The sequence below is a fragment of the Meriones unguiculatus genome, chromosome 8 (genome assembly GCF_030254825.1).
Source record: "Meriones unguiculatus strain TT.TT164.6M chromosome 8, Bangor_MerUng_6.1, whole genome shotgun sequence".
Taxonomy (NCBI): Eukaryota; Metazoa; Chordata; class Mammalia; order Rodentia; family Muridae; genus Meriones; species Meriones unguiculatus.
The window spans coordinates 48,679,235-48,695,858 of NC_083356.1; the positions used below are offsets into that span (position 1 = coordinate 48,679,235).

At 40.6% G+C, this 16,624-nt stretch overlaps 1 protein-coding gene across 1 annotated transcript in view; it reads left to right on the top strand.

Moving 5' to 3' along the window:
* Positions 1 to 8,483: 8,483 nt before the first annotated feature.
* Eif3h (eukaryotic translation initiation factor 3 subunit H) overlaps positions 8,484 to 16,624 on the top strand; it is an 86,117-nt gene continuing 77,976 nt past the window's right edge. The window contains exon 1 of the mRNA XM_021661281.2: positions 8,484 to 8,664. Within this exon, the coding sequence (XP_021516956.1) occupies positions 8,533 to 8,664 (132 nt within the window). The 5' untranslated portion in view covers positions 8,484 to 8,532. The remainder of the gene's footprint in view (positions 8,665 to 16,624) is intronic.

The window sequence follows — 16,624 nt, forward strand, 5'->3', positions numbered from 1 at the left end:
TACAACAGCCCTAAAATAATATTGATAATCTACAGCATTAGAAGTAATGCTTTTGTTCCCATTTATGAGAAGAGAGGGTTTATGATACTTCTCCTGAGTAGTGTTAGAAGGTGGAGTTGCTCCATCCTCCTCTACTCTGTTAACATGACTCCCTGGAGGAGTGGCTCAGCTCATGTTTTAGTAGATGCATAAGCATAGTATAAAAATGGATACTTTGCAAGAGAACAGATGAAGATTATAAACTGTTATCCTTTTCTCCATCTCAAAAGATAAAATAAATTTTTAAAAAGCCAGAGAATAGATATTTAGCCTCCACCGCAGCACGATCTGAATAGACAAGAAAATAATAAGAAACCCTAATGTAATATCTTGTTAAACATCTCATTGTTTAAACTTAGCTTGTAATTGGCAATATAGACACACTCCACCTCAGGACTATGACATTCATGCAATGTCTTATGGATTAGGAGGAATAGGACATGGAATGGCTGATCTCAGTGTGCCTGGTTCCATTGCAGCAAGGCTATAATGATGCTATAAAGGTTGGCCTTGAGACCCAAGCAGAAACGTTCTTTATCTTTTGGTTCCTGTCCCATCACCAAAGGCACTGCTTAGAACCAAGACTGGTTTGGGGACTCCAAGTTACCTTGCTCCTGCCACCACAAGAAAACTGGTCACAATGGGAACAAAAATTCATGTTAAAAGAAATTCCCCAGTGTTAAATAACATTGAGTGATGTTTAAAAAGTATAGTTTGCGGGGGCTGGAGAAGTGGCTCCGAGGTTAAAAGCACTGGCTGTTCTTACAAAGGTCCTGAGTTCAATTCCCAACAAGCACATGGTGGCTCACAACCATCTGTAGTGGGATCTGGTGCCCTCCTCTGATGCACAGGCACACTAGCAGGCAGAATGCTGTGTAAATAATAAATAAAAAATTTAAAAAAAGTATAGTTTGGTCCATCTTCAGTGTTTCTATTCTTTGATTTTATTGGTTTGAAAGGGGTTTCAGTTAAGTCTTAGCCAAAGAAGAGAAAGCAAGTAGGACCAAAAGGCTGGGAGGCACTGGGTTTCACTTTCCTACTGCTTAGAGTTGTTCTGCAAAACCAGTCACACTATCTGTTTTGTTTTTTGTTTTTTGTTTTTTGTTTTAAGTATTTTTGTTTATTTGTTTCACTTTTCCACTCAGGTAATGCAGGCTGTTTGTGGTTCCTGTCCCCAGGCAGGAATCACACATCTGCAGAGGCTCTGAACTGGGTTTGAAGGCTCTTAGTGCTCCCCCTCCCCCTCACACTTGTTTTTATCTCTCTTCCCTTCCCCATACCTGTAATTAAATCTGAACTATTTTAAGCAAATAGAGAACTTCCTCCCTCCCCCCAAAAAACAAGCCTTTAATTTCTATGACAGAGAAAATGAAGAATGTAGGAAATATAGGTTGAGTTTATGTTAACTAGTAATTGAGTACTGGCAATAAAATTGGTGTCTGTAATACTAAACTGCCTTCTTGGGGCATGGAAAATATAATGGAATCACTGTGGACAACCATCTTTGGGTGATACTTGGTACTCCTGTCTAATTTACTATTTCTTTTCATCAGGATGTTTTAGGTCTCTCTCTCTAGGTTTGAAAGGGACTTTTCAATTATTAATTTGAGACATCTGGGTTTTGTTTGTTTTTGATTTTTTGAGACAGGGTTTCTCTGTGTAGCCTTAGCTGTCCTGGATTCTTTTCTAGAGCAGGCTGGCCTAGAACTCACAGAGAGCTGCCTGCCTCTGCCTCCTCAAGTGCAATGATTACAGGCGTATGTCTGTAATCCCATCTGATTTTCTAAACGGGGCATTTAGCTACAACTTCCTGTTCAGTGATAATATGTTCCAAAAATGTTGATATTTTATATACCCTGCCTTTACCTAGTAAAGCGTGTGTGTGTGTGTGTGCAGGAGCACATTACTTTTCAGGTGCATATGCACAAGTGTGAAGTTGTGTGTGTGAAGTTATGTGTGTGTTTTATTATATGAATGTGGGTATGTGCTTATATGTATATGAGTGTGCAGGTATATGCGCATGAGTCCAAGTAGGTGTGTGTGTGTGTGTGTGTGTGTGTGTGTGTGTGTGTGTGTGTTTATGCCAGAGGGAACCCTCAGGTATTGTTCCTCAGGCACCATGTGCCTCTTTAAAAGAAATTTAAAACAACACTCATTTATTTATTGTGGATTGTGTATGTCTTTGGCATGTGCCATGGTTCACATATGGAGGTCAGAGGAGAAACTGCAGTAAATTCTTTGCTTTCACCATGTGGATTTGGGGGATTGAACTTAGGTTGTTAGGATTGGCAGCCCAGTTGATTACCCACCAACCCATCTCACAGGCCTCACTTTTTTCTGAGACAGAATTTTTCACTGGCCTGGAACATGGTAAGTAGGCCAGGCTAGTCTGGCTTGTCCAGCAGGCCTCAAGAATATTCCCTAATGCTAGGATTACAAATATGCTCCACCATACCCCACATTTTCATGTGGGTTTTGAGGATCAAACGCATACCCTCATGCTTGCATGACAAGTATTTTATGGGCTAAGTTGTCCAGACCCTATTTTACTTCCAACATTATTAAATCACTGTGCCTGAAGTGAGTTTCTTCTGGTCACTTATGCATGGGTTATGTTTATAGCTATCTTTTTTGATATCTATCTTTTGCAATTGATATATCAAGAACATTTATATTTTTGTAGCTATTGATACATTAGTACTTAGGCCTGCCATTTATTATTTATTTCTGATTTATTGTCTTTATTTTATTTCTTATTCTTGTATTTTTTTCCTTTTGTTTTGCATTCTTGAGGGTTATTTAAATATTTTGTGAAACATTTATTGAGAATTGTCTTATTCTATAGGCCATCATGACCTGGGAGGAACTCCCCATCTTGCCTTAGTTTCCCCAGTTCTAGACTTAAGGTTTGCATAAGCATATCTGGTTCTGTTAGTGTTTCATTTTAATTACCTGTCATATTTCAGCATATTTCTCTGTAAAGTTTATTAGTCCCTCCTCTAGGTGTTATAACTTATTACAGCTTAATTAAAGTAACTGGCTTAAATATTTGTAACATACATTTTAACTATAATCTGCAATTTAAAAAATTTTTGCTCCAACCCTTAAAATATTTTAGAAATTTCCAACTATAAAAAAAAATCTAGTTTTACTTTTCATGTTTTAATTATCAAGGTCCAAAATTATTGTTTTTTTCTCTTTTTCTTTTTCTTAAGAGGAACTTCTTTGATCATTCTTTTTCAGTTGGTGATAGGTAGGGGAGATGAGGTTGAAAGAGGCAATGCCAGGAGACATAGCTAAATTGAAGGACATTTGAGGGATAGTATGGAAACCCAGTTCAGTGGAAACTTTCTTAAATATATGAAGACAGTCCTAATTAAATCTCCAAATAATGAGGAAGACACAGTCCCAAGTGGTCATCTCGTCAATAAATGAATTTTCCAGTTCAAGGACTTAGGTTACAGCCAATTGAGTTGCTGGTCTAAGAGGTTACATGGAAATTCCTAGACAGCCCAAGCTGTTGACAAGATAGTAGGATGTAGGCATAAAGTTATTGTGTAATTCAAATGCTGATTTGGTTGCAATTCTTGTTCTGAGAATCTCCTGACTCAAAGTGTTTAACCACTGCTCCCCAACTGTCCCCTGATATGTCAATAAAGCAATTTATAGCCAAGCGCTTAGCAGGGAGAGAATAGGGCTGGACTTCCTGATAGCTGGCTTAAGAGAGAAACTGAGAACAGACACAATTTTATAAAAATAATTTTAAGAGTAGGTTGCTTTCCACAAACTAACAGTAGGACACCATTGCTAGGACAGTACCCATACAACTCACGGGACATGGAGAGATTGATCTGATGCCTACATAGAACCTTTACCCCTACATTCTTGGGTCTTTGGTGCAGGAAGATAAGTACTATGGAGGCTACCAAAAGAGAAACATAAACACCAATACAGCCACAACTCCTTTGATGCTGTTTTGATGATGCTGTCTTGCCTGCAAAATATGCTAGGGCAATGGTAGCTCAAAGCTTGCGGGAGGAGAAAACCAATGTTTGATTTGGCTTAAGGCCCAGTCCATGAGATGGAACTCATATATGACACTTCTTGGGTCACCAAGAACCAGAGGCCAGATAGTCCAAGACCTAGGCTAAAACCAAATTCTACTAGTCTTAAAAACAAACAACAAAAACCAGAAAAACAAACAAACAATCCAACAGAAAAACAAAAGAAGAGATAGGAGGTGGTGGCACACAGATTTAATCCTAGCACTTCAGTGGCAGAGGCAGGCAAATCTCTGTGAGCTCAGCGCTTGCATGGTGTACGGAGTGAGTTCCAGGATGGCCAGGGCTACACAGAAAAACCCATTCTCAAAAAACAAAATCAAACAAAGAAATAAACAAATTGATAAAATGACTCCTAATGATATTCACCTATACTCATAGATCAGTGCCTTCTTGAGTCATCACCAGAGAAGTTTCCCCTTGCAGCAGATGGGAACAAATATGGAAACCCACAACCAAACCTCTCTCTCTCTCTCTCTCTCTGACACAAACACACACACACACACACACACAAGAGATAGAGAGACAGAGACAGATAGAGACAGACAGACCCTGGAACACAGAACTTTAAAATCCCCCCACTCCCCCAAGCTAAGGGAATCTCTCAGAACAGGAGGCAGAAAGAGTGTTAGAGCTGGAGGGGATGGAGGACATCAGCAGAACAAGACCCTTTAAATCAACTGAGCAATGCTTATATGCACTCACAAAGACTGAAGCAGCAAGCACAGGGTCTACATGAGTCTGCACCACGTCCTCTGTGAATATATTATATTTTCCAGTTTAGGGTTTATGCTTGTTTGTTTGTTTGGCTTGGTTTGGTTTGATTTTTTTTTTTTTTTTTGAAACAGGGTTTCTCTGCCCTGGCTGTCCTGGAACTTGCTCTGTAGACCAGGCTGGCCTAGAACTCATATAGATCCGCATGCCTTTGTTCCTGGGTGGTAAGATTAAGGGCATGTGCCACCACCTCATGCTTTTTAAAATAATTTAAACATTTATATCTGTGTATTTTGGTGCTAACCTCTGGGCTATTACTTTGGCTGCTTCATATAATACAGAGCTTGTAATGCAAGAGGAATTAATAGGACCTCTGTGAAGGACTCTAGGCAGCCTGAGCATGGCAAGCATGGTTCTGGCAGGCCTTGCCCTTCTCCTCCAATCCCTCTGCCTAGATTAAAACTGTTAAACACCAAGGTCTATTTCCTTTTGGTCACTTCCTCCTCCTGAGGGTAACTACCAAGGTTCAGCTACCAAAGTATTGAAGTCCAGCAATCAAAAGCCCCCTCTGGCTCACCTAATTAAAATGTCCAATTAAAATTAAATACCTCATCCTAACATGGGTTTTTCTTTGTACCTTTATAAACATCCTTTTCCTAGGGGCCACATCTGTCTCCTTTCTATCCAGAGGCAGTCCTTTTGTCCCCCTCTCCAGGACATATATACCTCCTACCTCTCACTCATTTCCTTCTCCTTCTCCCTAGTCTTCTGTCCCCTGTCTTTGTCTGTTATTCCCTACCCTCCGTCTCTCTGGGGCAAACACATCTCCTTTGTGCTGAAAACTTGGTTTTGGGAGGCCTAAGCTGATACCTGTCATTCCATTCTCTACTACTCTTCTGAGAGGATACAGTCATGTTATGTGTTAATGCCAGGACTCCTCTGACTTTCATGAGGATGGTTAATTCCTTGTTAGGCTAGGGAGATGGGAATTTCATCCCTCCCTAAGCATTCAGTGAGTGAGAAGAGTCTCATAACTGTTCTACACAATAACATTTTCGATACCACACACTATGTATTACCTTATTTCCTTCTGGCTATGTTAAACTCTTCATTGTCCTCTAGGTACCTCTGAAGTCACTCTATCAGAGGGTGACACTGTGGTGAGCCTGGACTCCTTCTCATGTGGTCTCCACTCCCAGTGTGCAGGGAACAGGCTTTTGTTGGCAATTTTGTTGTTGTTGTTGTTGTATATTTTTTTGGTTGCTATTTGCTTATTTTTGTCTGTGCCTGTAGCTATTTTCAGCTCAATGAACTTTAGCTCATGTCTGAAGTATGTGAAGAAAATTGACAACCTAAGAAATAAAAACCATGTTGTTCTTTGGTTGTCAAAGTCAAAGCTGGTGCACTTCTTCTCCCCTCATTCATATTTTTATCATCTCATCTTATCTTTAACATACAATGTTCTTAGGTTTATTTGAACTTAATGGGAAGAATTGGGAAAATACATCTATATCTTCCCAGAAATACCAATATAAAGTCTGAATGCCCGTTTTTGATGGAATTTATAACACTTTATGATAGAAAGAAAAGCAGCATAAGAGTTGAAGTATTACCAAGAGTTTTGGTTCTGTTAACAAAGCATGGAGTTATCATCAACTTATATGGAGAACAGTAGGACTATTTTATAGAAATGGTAAGCCTGTTTTATATGGGGTGGCATTTGTGGATTAGTTTTGAAAGGCTGAATGGAAGGTACCTATTAGACATTGACATGGCAGGGAATAGGCAAGTGGACACTGTTTTGTGGATAGTGGAGAGTTATATAAGGAATATAAAGTTGGGAACATCAGCCTATGAATTACATTTAAGATCATTGAGAATGGATGATAACACCATGAAAAGGAATAAATGTAAAGAAAAGTAAAATTTGAATGCTTAGACTGAGTCATTTTCAAGAATTAAAGATTGAAGAATGGTAGACAAACCAACAATGACAAGTGAGAAGCGGAGTTATGGAATGAAGAGTAGAAATGCAAATGAAGAAATCACTCTTGTTTCTAGGCTCTTTTTCTGTAGTCAGGGTGATCTTACAGAATTATGTTTTGATTGTTATATTTGTTTGTTTGGGACAGGGATTTTTCTGTGTAGCCCTGCCTGTTCCTGGAACTCACTCTATAGACCAGACTGGTCTCAAACTCAGAGATCTGCCTGCTTGTGCCTTCCAAGTGGTGGGATCAAGGGTATGTGACACCACTGCCCTGCTGATCTTAACTGAATTCTTAATTTAAATTTCAAATTATACTTCATAGTTTTTTTCTTTTACTTCTTGTATCCAGGGTATTTTATACAAAAGGCACATAAACTGTCTTGGGACAGGTAAAAAAAAAAAACAAATAATGTGTTTGGCAGATTTGACTGCAAAATCCTAGTGAGATGTTAAGCAACAACAACAACACTACAAAGACATTTTATCTTTTAATTTTATTGATAGTGAAAATGTTAGTATTTTATTATACCAACATTATGTAAAACTATTATAAAAATGTGTTATGCATGTTGTAGGATTAGCTAGTTTTTTTTTTTCTTTTTATATACCATACAGTTTTAACTCCCATTTAAATCTTTCTAACGGTTTTATTTTTGCTTTTTACCTTTCTGCTACTGGTTTCTAGCGTAACTCTTCTACGATCCACCTTTGATATTTTCTTGTGGAAATTTTCCCTGTGGTCCAGGAAGCTAATATTTCTTATAGACTTGAAAAAGCAGACATTAAATCATTAATAACATTTCAGGTGTAATAATTTGTGCTGTCAGATTGATGTATAACGGACAAAAACTGTAACATCAGGACACAGTATTTTCTGCCATACTGTAACCGTTTCATTACTTTTGAGTACTGAGTGAAGGAATACTTATTGCCAAAATAAGGAATAGGAAAAAAGTCACTTTCAAGTAGAGAATTACTTAAAATGGATTCCTACAACTTATGAAGTGTGCTGCAGCCTTGATAACACACATTTCAGAGCTGCATATTGTAGGTCAACATTCTTTGTAGGGAATATATTCTGAATACTAACTATTACATCACCGTCAACACTCCAAAACTACATAAAAGAACTTTGGTCTTTCACTCAGGTAAATCTTTGATTCTGGTGACTCTGATCAAAGTTAACCACGTTTTAAGTATTTTCTTGTATATTCTGAGTGGTTACAGACTGCAATCTGAAACTTCATAAAACAAGAAACTCAATATGGCTTGTCACTTGTTGACGTTATCACCTTGTCTTGGGATCCTTGACAGTTGGTGAGGAGAGCGGGAATTAAATTAGCAGTGGAGCCATTTTTCAGCTAATGCTCTTCCACCTGAGCTATTTCGGCCCCACCCAAAAGAAGGCCTTTGTACATTGGAGACGCTACAGAAATTCGTTAGTCGTCGGCCTAATGGAGAATAAGTCCACATTTAAAAAGCCTACTTGGGTTTTAAGCAGTGAGTGACCATCCCTAAACCATGCACAGCGGGTGGAATCTGACACCCTGGGCGTGTGCGCAGAGGATGCCAGCACGCTCGGGAAGAAGGGAAGCCACCGGCAAGACGGCTGAGTTCAAGGCCGGTGGGGCTACCCCAGACTCCGCCCCTAACCTTTTACAATGACGTCACGAACTCGTAATTCCGCTTCCTGTGCCTCACGCCTCTCTTTCTTCCTGTCTGGCTGGAAACATGGCGACACGCAAGGACGGCACCGGCTCCACCGCCGCTTCCTCGGGCTCGGCCGGCGGCGCGGTGGGGAAGGGCAAGGGCAAAGGCGGCTCTGGAGATTCGGCCGTGAAGCAGGTGCAGATCGACGGCCTGGTGAGTGCGGGTCGCGCTCACAGGCGCACGCGGGGCGCAGGTCCCTGCCGAGCGCGCTTCCTGCCGCTTTCCCCTGAACAGGCGGACCGCGCTCTCCCCTCACCGCCTTGCTCCTTCATCGTCACTTTTGCTCAGAAGACACCACAGCCTTCCCTGTTTTCCGATGAGAGAGCTGGGGACTGAGAAGAGGGGCCGGAATAGGAATATGTGACAGGTTCTGGCGGCCTTCTTTTTAGATGCTCGGGAGAGGGAGAAAGGACTGGTTACAACCAGGTGACAGTTGTGATGAGAAGGATTTAGGGCTCTCTTTAGGGCTCTAGGAAGGGGAGAGAGAGGAAAGGAAACGCCGTGGCTTCACGGACGGGCTTTTGACAAGTGCGTTCTCAAGAGATGTACTACTTTTTACCATGCTTTTGTGCTAGTTCACCACTTTACCTGGAATTTCAAAAACGGGGTAAACTCTCAGAGTCTTCAGTCTAAACCACAAAAAGCCATAGCCTTAAGTGTATTTCTGGTTAAGGTTCATGATCTGGGGTCCTGTGGAAGTTGGGCGTAAGGAAATGGGTGGAACCGAAAAGATGCGAATCTAAAATGATTTGTGTTTCTAAGCTTTAGAAGAGTCCCTCCTGCAGGTTGTGGTGGCACGTCTTTGCACAGCACTGGTAAGGCACAGGCAGGCCAGTTCAGGAGATTGAGGCAAATGGGAGGTGAGATCCTGTTTCAAAAAGAAAAGAAGGCATTTGTAGAGGAATGTTAATTCAGAACATGGCTGCTCCAGCAAGAGATCACATTCAGAGACCTTCTAGGTCTGTGTGATATGGGTGGAATACAGACATACCTTTAATCCCAGGAGACAGAGGCAAGCAGATCTCTGAGTTCAAGGCCAGCCAGGTACAGAGCAAGTTTCAGGTAAAGAAAAGCTTCGGTCCAGACATAATCCCAGCACTCAGCAGACAGACATGTTGCTCTTTGAGTTCTAGTCAGTTCTTTCCAGTCACTTCGCTTGAGTCAGTGAGTTGAGAGGCAGTGCTGCAGGGGAGTTGAGTTCATGGCCGGTCAGTTCCATGAAATTCAGAGGCAATTATCTTGAGAGAATTTTACAGAGAAAGGTTGAAGAGAGAAGCCAGAAGGTTAGAACATATTGCCAAAGTTAACATGAGGCAAAGCAGAGCAATTAGAGGCTGAGAGAGGTCAGATTAAATCAGCTGGGAGAGGAGTTTGAGCCAGAACAGCTGAGTTGAACCAGCCAGCCAGAACTCAGCAAGAACTACAAACAGTGAGCTTATTCATCAGTAGGTCTCAGAGGCTTGAGAACATTCTAGGCCTAGATTAGATTGTGTGGAGGTAGGAAGCTTCCAGGACTAGGCCTAGGTTAGGAGAGGAGGCAGTAAGCCTCTGAGATGACAGTTACATCAGGATGATACAAATTACTTTTACAGGCATACTCCTGACTCTTCCCAAAGCACCTTTTTTTTTTTTCAAGCCAGTTTTCTAGATATTTTCTCCTAGCAAAGATACTTGTAGTATGGCTTTAAAATTGATGTGAAAATTGTGATTGCAGCAGGCAGTATTTAAGTGGAAATTATTAGTAATTTCACTTCAGAATATAGTTGATTTTTTAGATTGACATGAGGTTTTTGAATTGTCTTTGTTTGCGTTTTAAATATAACCTGATACTTAAAAGTCTAGTTTTCTCAATTCTGCCAGCTCTAGTCCTGAGAAAGATGTTACCCGTGTCAATTATGTAATGTGTTGAGATGGAAGTGAGTAGTTACGCATGGGTGTGTGGTTTGGAGAAACCTTTTTATGTGATGATCTAGAGTGAGCATGTGAGGCTCTAGCTCTGGTTTTTGTTGGCTGTGATATCTGTGGATGTTAGAGCTTGAAAGCTGCAGGGAAGAGCTTAGCTTTGGAAAGTTTTATCACACCGTAGAATGTCATTTGCATCATACTTTGAAAAAACAGTACGATCTCTTTGACTTAGATGACAGTTTCAGCTTTCAATGGCTTTTTGAGGCAGGTGCCTTCTGGAATAAATATTACGTTTTTTTGTTTGCTTGTTTGTTTTCCGAGACAGGGTTTCCCAGTGTAGCCTTGGTTGTCCTGGAACTAACTCTATAGACCAGGCTGGCCTCACAAGAGATCTGCCTGCCTCTACCTCCCAAGTGCTGGGATTGAAGGCGTGGGCCACTACCGCTCAGCTAAATAGTGCACTTTTAAAGACTGCAAATTAGTTCTTAGGTTTACTTGTAGAAGTGCCATTTCAGCACTCAAAAAGTATTTTAATTCTTAAGAACTGCTTTTTTGTATGTTTTGAAATCACTCTTTGGATTACTTAGCTAGTTACAAAAGGCAACAGGTAGCTGTTATAAATCTGTTTGGTGTATGTAATTACAAATAAATATTTTAGGAGTGGGGTTGGGCATGGTGGTACACTTGTAATCCTAGCACTTGGGAAAGTACAGCAGGATGTGAGTTGTCTTGTCAGCCTGGGCTACATAGTGAGACTGTCAAACAAGACAAAACAATTTTAGGGCAGTCTTGTCACTGCTGAGCTGTCTAACGTGGGGCAGTGATATAAGCACAGCAGCAGCAGTGTCGGGTGCCTTAAGAAGTTTGAAGCAGTAAGATTGCTGCAGGTGGCAGTTGACACAGGGTTATTTGAGTTCAGCAAGCAGGCAGTGGGCTCAGGAAAGTCAACACATTTGTTCTCAGTTCTGGATTCACTGTTTTCTTATATCTGGGAACTGATTAATTACTGCTCTTCACAAGAGATTGGGTCAAAAGTTTAGATACTGATAATTTACTATGACTTTTTGCGGACAAAGTACTTATCTTCAATCAAAAGGGCCTCTTAATTATGAGGTGTTTTGGCAAAATCATGTTGAGAATTTGAAGCTTATGACCTCCCAATGAGTCACAAAAAGGGACTCTCAGGTTAAGTACCTTTACTTGCTTAGCCATCATGCTGGCCCTTATTTCAAATCGTGATACCTCCTTTAATGAAATCTTATTTTTTTCTCATTCATTTAACTTCAAAGTTCAGATAATACTTCAATAACTCTTTTCAGTGACTTTTTCAGTGAATTCTAGGCCCACAGAGGTATAGTTAGTCCTTGCTGTGCCCTTGTTTGTTTGTTTGTTTGTTTGTTTATTTATTTATTTATTTTTCCCTCAGCTCTTTCCACATTTTTATCCAGAAGGTATGTTTCAGTTCCATGTGACCAGTTAGCCTTTCCCTGACTAGGTCCTACAGTTTGTCTTTCTTTTGTCTATGGCATTTCTCGTTCCCTCCTTTTTATGTACAATATTAACAAATTTGGCTTTATAGAGCTGTGTTTTTAATTTCTATATTCTGTTCTTAATTCATGTATTAAATTCTTGGATTACCTATCTTTTTTTTGTTTTTGTTTTTTTGAGACAGGGTCTCTCTGTGTATTTTTGGTTGTCCTGGAAACTAACTATGTAGACCAGGCTAGCCTCAAAGTTCCACTTTTCCTTTTCCTTCCCTACCACACCCAGCCCAGCTATGGTTTACCTATTTTTAGTAACATCTAGCTCTGCCAGGTGCTGGTTCTTTTGGTGAACAATGTACCACCCTGATCATACTTAGCCTTGCAGGAGAGCCACTGGATCATTAGCTATGGAAGAAAAAGCTTCTAAGAGAATAGCTTCCATACCATAGTTTACTAATTTCCCAGAGTGGTGATCATCTCTAAAAACCTCACACAGTTTCTCAACTAGATAGGCGAACCAACTAAAGGGTTTTAATTTAGGCCAGTATCGATGAGAGGCAATGAGTAACAGGAACTGTCAATTCTTTCTCCCTGACAACACAGAGGCTCAGCTTATCAAGAAGCAGGACAAAGGATTTCCATAAATATCTCAGCTGTGAGGAAGGTCACATTGTGCGTTTTGATGCTACCAACACTATCAGAGAATGACGATCATTGATTCTGCAGTTTGCTAAAGAACATGGTTACAAGATCTTTATTGAGTCTGTTTGTAATGACCCTGACATGATTGCAGAACACATAAAAATGGAGCATGAGAGAGGTCAATACTGGAGATTCACTGATGCCACAGGGCCTCGGTGGGCAGAGCAAGCCTGAGCTTGCCCAGTCCAGAACCACATTGCTGGGCAGGCAGAGCATCCCTGAGATCACCCCTACCTGGTGCCACATGGTATGGGTAGGACATAGCACTACTGAAGTGATCCAGACGACCAGAGGCCCTGGGAGCCACTAAAATGAACAAGTGGTGGAGAGATGAAAGAGAAAGAGAAACAAGGATGTGTGCACAATGAAGAAAGGCAGAACTGGAGATTTGAGGGTAGTGAGAACAGTCTGATGTGAGTACCCAGCAATGCCACCTAAGACTGTGGTAAGGTCTTGGCCCATATTGCTGCCGAGGGCCATGTATGGGTCTGTTATCAGAGGCTAGCAGACTTACCTGTTCTGAGTTATCACATGGGGCAGTGTTGACATCTGAGGGCCATGTAGAGCTGGCATCAAGGGACACCTGGCCCCAAAGGTGTGAGAGCAGGAGAGCTGGTCTGGCCCCTTGTCAGCTTGAGCACTGGGGAGAGCGGGCCCTGCACCTTGCCCAGGAAGCACAGTGGAGCTGGTCCTGGTTGTGGAGGTGGAGCATGAGCCAGCCCTGAGGTTGTGAGTGTGGGAGAGATGGCCCTACCACCTGTCTGCTGTGTGATATCATGGGTGAGGAAGAGATGCTCCTCCCTTGCTTCTTGCTACCTGTGGCCTGCAAGAGAGCTGGTCCCAAGGTCTTAAGTGGGAGAATAGGCCCTGCATCTTTCCTGAGCAGCATAATAGAGCTAGCCCTGAGGACATGAGAACAGTGATCCTGCCTCTTGCCAGTTGTAGCTTTGGTTGAGTTAGGCTAGCACAGTGCTGGAGAGCTCTTCCTGGTGGTGTGGGTTCAGGAGAGCTGGTGGGCTGACCAGCTCAGCTACCACCCAGGTCCAGATCCAGGGCTTTGAGTTGGCCCACTCCAATATCTACCCCATCTTTGAATTGCTTCAGAGTGTAAACGGATGGTTCTACAGATCCAAAGCTGCAGGATCTCCATGACACAGGGCAACAATAGCATATGTGAGAGGAGTCTGGGTGAGGATCCAGTATTGATAGGTTAGCAGAAGCCAGAGGCCTCGAATTAGACGAATGACTCATTATAGTGAACATTTGCAAGTAAGGAAGTGTGAACAAAAGGGTATACTGTGGGACTCACTTTGACACATGCTTAGTTTCAACTCTACCTATTTGTTTAAAAATGGCTGGGAACTTGCAAGAATGGAGAATGGGTACAAAGGAACAGGGAGTAGATTCAGTAGTTCTCAGGTAGAAATGAGAGTAGCAAAATTACAGTTATGAAGTAGCAACATAAATGATTGCTGGGGTCAACATTACACCTTAGGACTTGTATTAAAGGGTTGAAGCATAGGAAGGTTTAGAAGCACTGAAGAAAGGTAAAGAATAATGTATTCCTTGTTCAGTTGTTAGAAAACACTTTCTAAAAATTTGTTCTCTTACGTGATATTTTTCTGACTTTTTTTTCATGTACCTTAGATAGTTCCTTAGACAAATGTCTGATTTTAGCAGTTACGTGAAATCTGGTTGTGTTTGCTTTTACAAGGTAGTTCGTAACTTTTGTATGCTATTTAATCCATGGTACTTGGAGAAATCTCATTTGGCAAGGTATAAGGTAGTATATTTATTCAAAGAGTTGGCTTCTGTAAACTGCTATTAGATGGTCATTCTGTAAAGTGGCTGCATCCAGTCAAGATGAAAGACCAGAGTGCAGAGTAGCTTACATGCCTATCTTACTGAGGACAGGTTTTATTTCTTTCAGTAAAACTAAAAGCTTAGAAAGGGATACTTACATATGTCAGAGTATTATTAGTACCAAGACCAAGCATATAAAATTTATATTCAGAAAAATAGTGGTGATTCAGCTTAATATAGTCAAAATATGAAGCTTTTACCACTTCAGTTTGAGTATCAGCTGCATAGTTTTTTAAAATTTTATGTTCTATTCCAGGTAAAGTTTCTAAGTGTCATTAATACTCACTGGACCCTGATGGTTGTGTGATGTTTTGTTTTGGTCATTCTATCCCTTCTCTTATCCCCTTGTACAACTAGCTTCATTATGTAAGTGACAGATGCCTCCCTGTGATACAGTCCATAAAGTATAATTTTTAAGAAGGAAAGCTTTGAACACTTATTGTAAGGGAGGTTTGGAGAAAACTCAAAGAAGAAAATTATTTTGGGCTGGTTCACACTCTTTAAAATTTGGAAATTATTTTTCTAGCATTTTTCCTATTTATAAATTAGTTATTTTTAGTTTACGTACATTCTCCCTGAATGTATGTCTATGAGGGTGTTAGAACTAAAATTACAAACTGTTGTGAGCTGCCATGTGGGTGCTGGGAATTGAACCTGTGTCCTTTGGAAGAGTAGCCAGTACTCTTAACTGGCTGAGCCATCTCTACAGCCTCTTTCCTACTTTTTAAAACAAATATGTAAAGTTGAAGTGAAGTGAGTTGAGGACAATTCATGTTTCTAATCTGCTGAGCATGCTGCCATATTGCTTTCTTCAGTGGCCATACAATGCTCTTTATTCTCCCACCTGCAGAGTATTGGCTCCATTGCCAACTAAATGCTTTCTTAAAAAAAACCAAAAAAAACAAAAAAAAACCCTCTCTCTATTTTAAAAATTAAGTGTTCTTGTTAGTCTGCTTGTTACATTGTTGATTCTGTTATTAGTGATTCCCCTCTCTGCCTAAGTCATCCAAGCTTCTGAAACATTTGTTTCCTAAAGGATTTCCTTGGAATCTTTGAAGATCACTTCTGAGCTCTCTTCATTTCTAGCTCTCCTTTCTCATCTCTTGAAAGAACCTCAAGTAAGTTGTCTTACAGGCTGTTTTTTTGTTTTGTTTTTTTTTTTTTTCGTTTTTTATTTTTCATTGTCCCAGACAGTGCTGTTAAAGTGAACTTTTTTATGGGACAGCTGTAGCCCTAAAACTCAAAAATACTGTGGAAAATCCCCATATATCCAAAGCAAACTCACTTCACTGTGTGATATTTAAATTCCTCTTTTCTTTTTGGAGAGAAGAAAGCACATTCTGTGAGTACTTAATCATCAGCTCATTCAGAGGTACCCTGAGCAGGAAGATGAACAGCCACTTTAGGAGCTTACTAGAGTATACTTTCCCCTCCCTCACCTGAGACTGAGTCTCTTTGTGTAATCCTGGAACTCTCTTTGTATGCTAGGCTAGCCCCCAACTCAGAGCTGCCTTCCTCTGTGCCACCATGTCTGGTTTATAGTATGCAGTTATAGTGATGAAAAAAAAGTCTGTTTATCTGCACACCTATTGCACTAGGTAACTTACATGTACACACAGAACGCAGACTGTGAGAAAAAATGAGCAGGCAAGAAACTGAACCACCTGTGTTCCATCCATCTTTCCTAGACAGCCATAATTAATTACCCTTTTAAATGGTCAGGGTTACCTACCCTTTTTCCTGGGCCTACGTTAGCAAGTACTGAAGCATGTGATAATCTGAGTGCCCCCAAATTCCAGAATGGCCTCTTAAGTAGTAATTGCAGTGTTTTAAGGAATACACATTTTGTTACAGTTCTGGAATTTTATTTATTTATTTATTGCTTTGTATGAGAAAAGAAACCATTTTGTTCCAGGTAAGCCTTTCTGTCACTAATTTTACTTTAGAATAATTACCTTCCAGGAAAAATTCCAGGTTAGAGTTACATATGATAATGTAAAAACTTGTGAATTAAGCATCCTCCTTAGTTAACACTTAATTTTGCTTGTATACATTTGGTTGTACCATTGTGCTTCCTGTGACTAATTGTAGGATGAAAGAACTGTTACTCTGTAGAATGTCATGAAGTTGGACTTCCATTCTCCTTCACAGCAATTAGT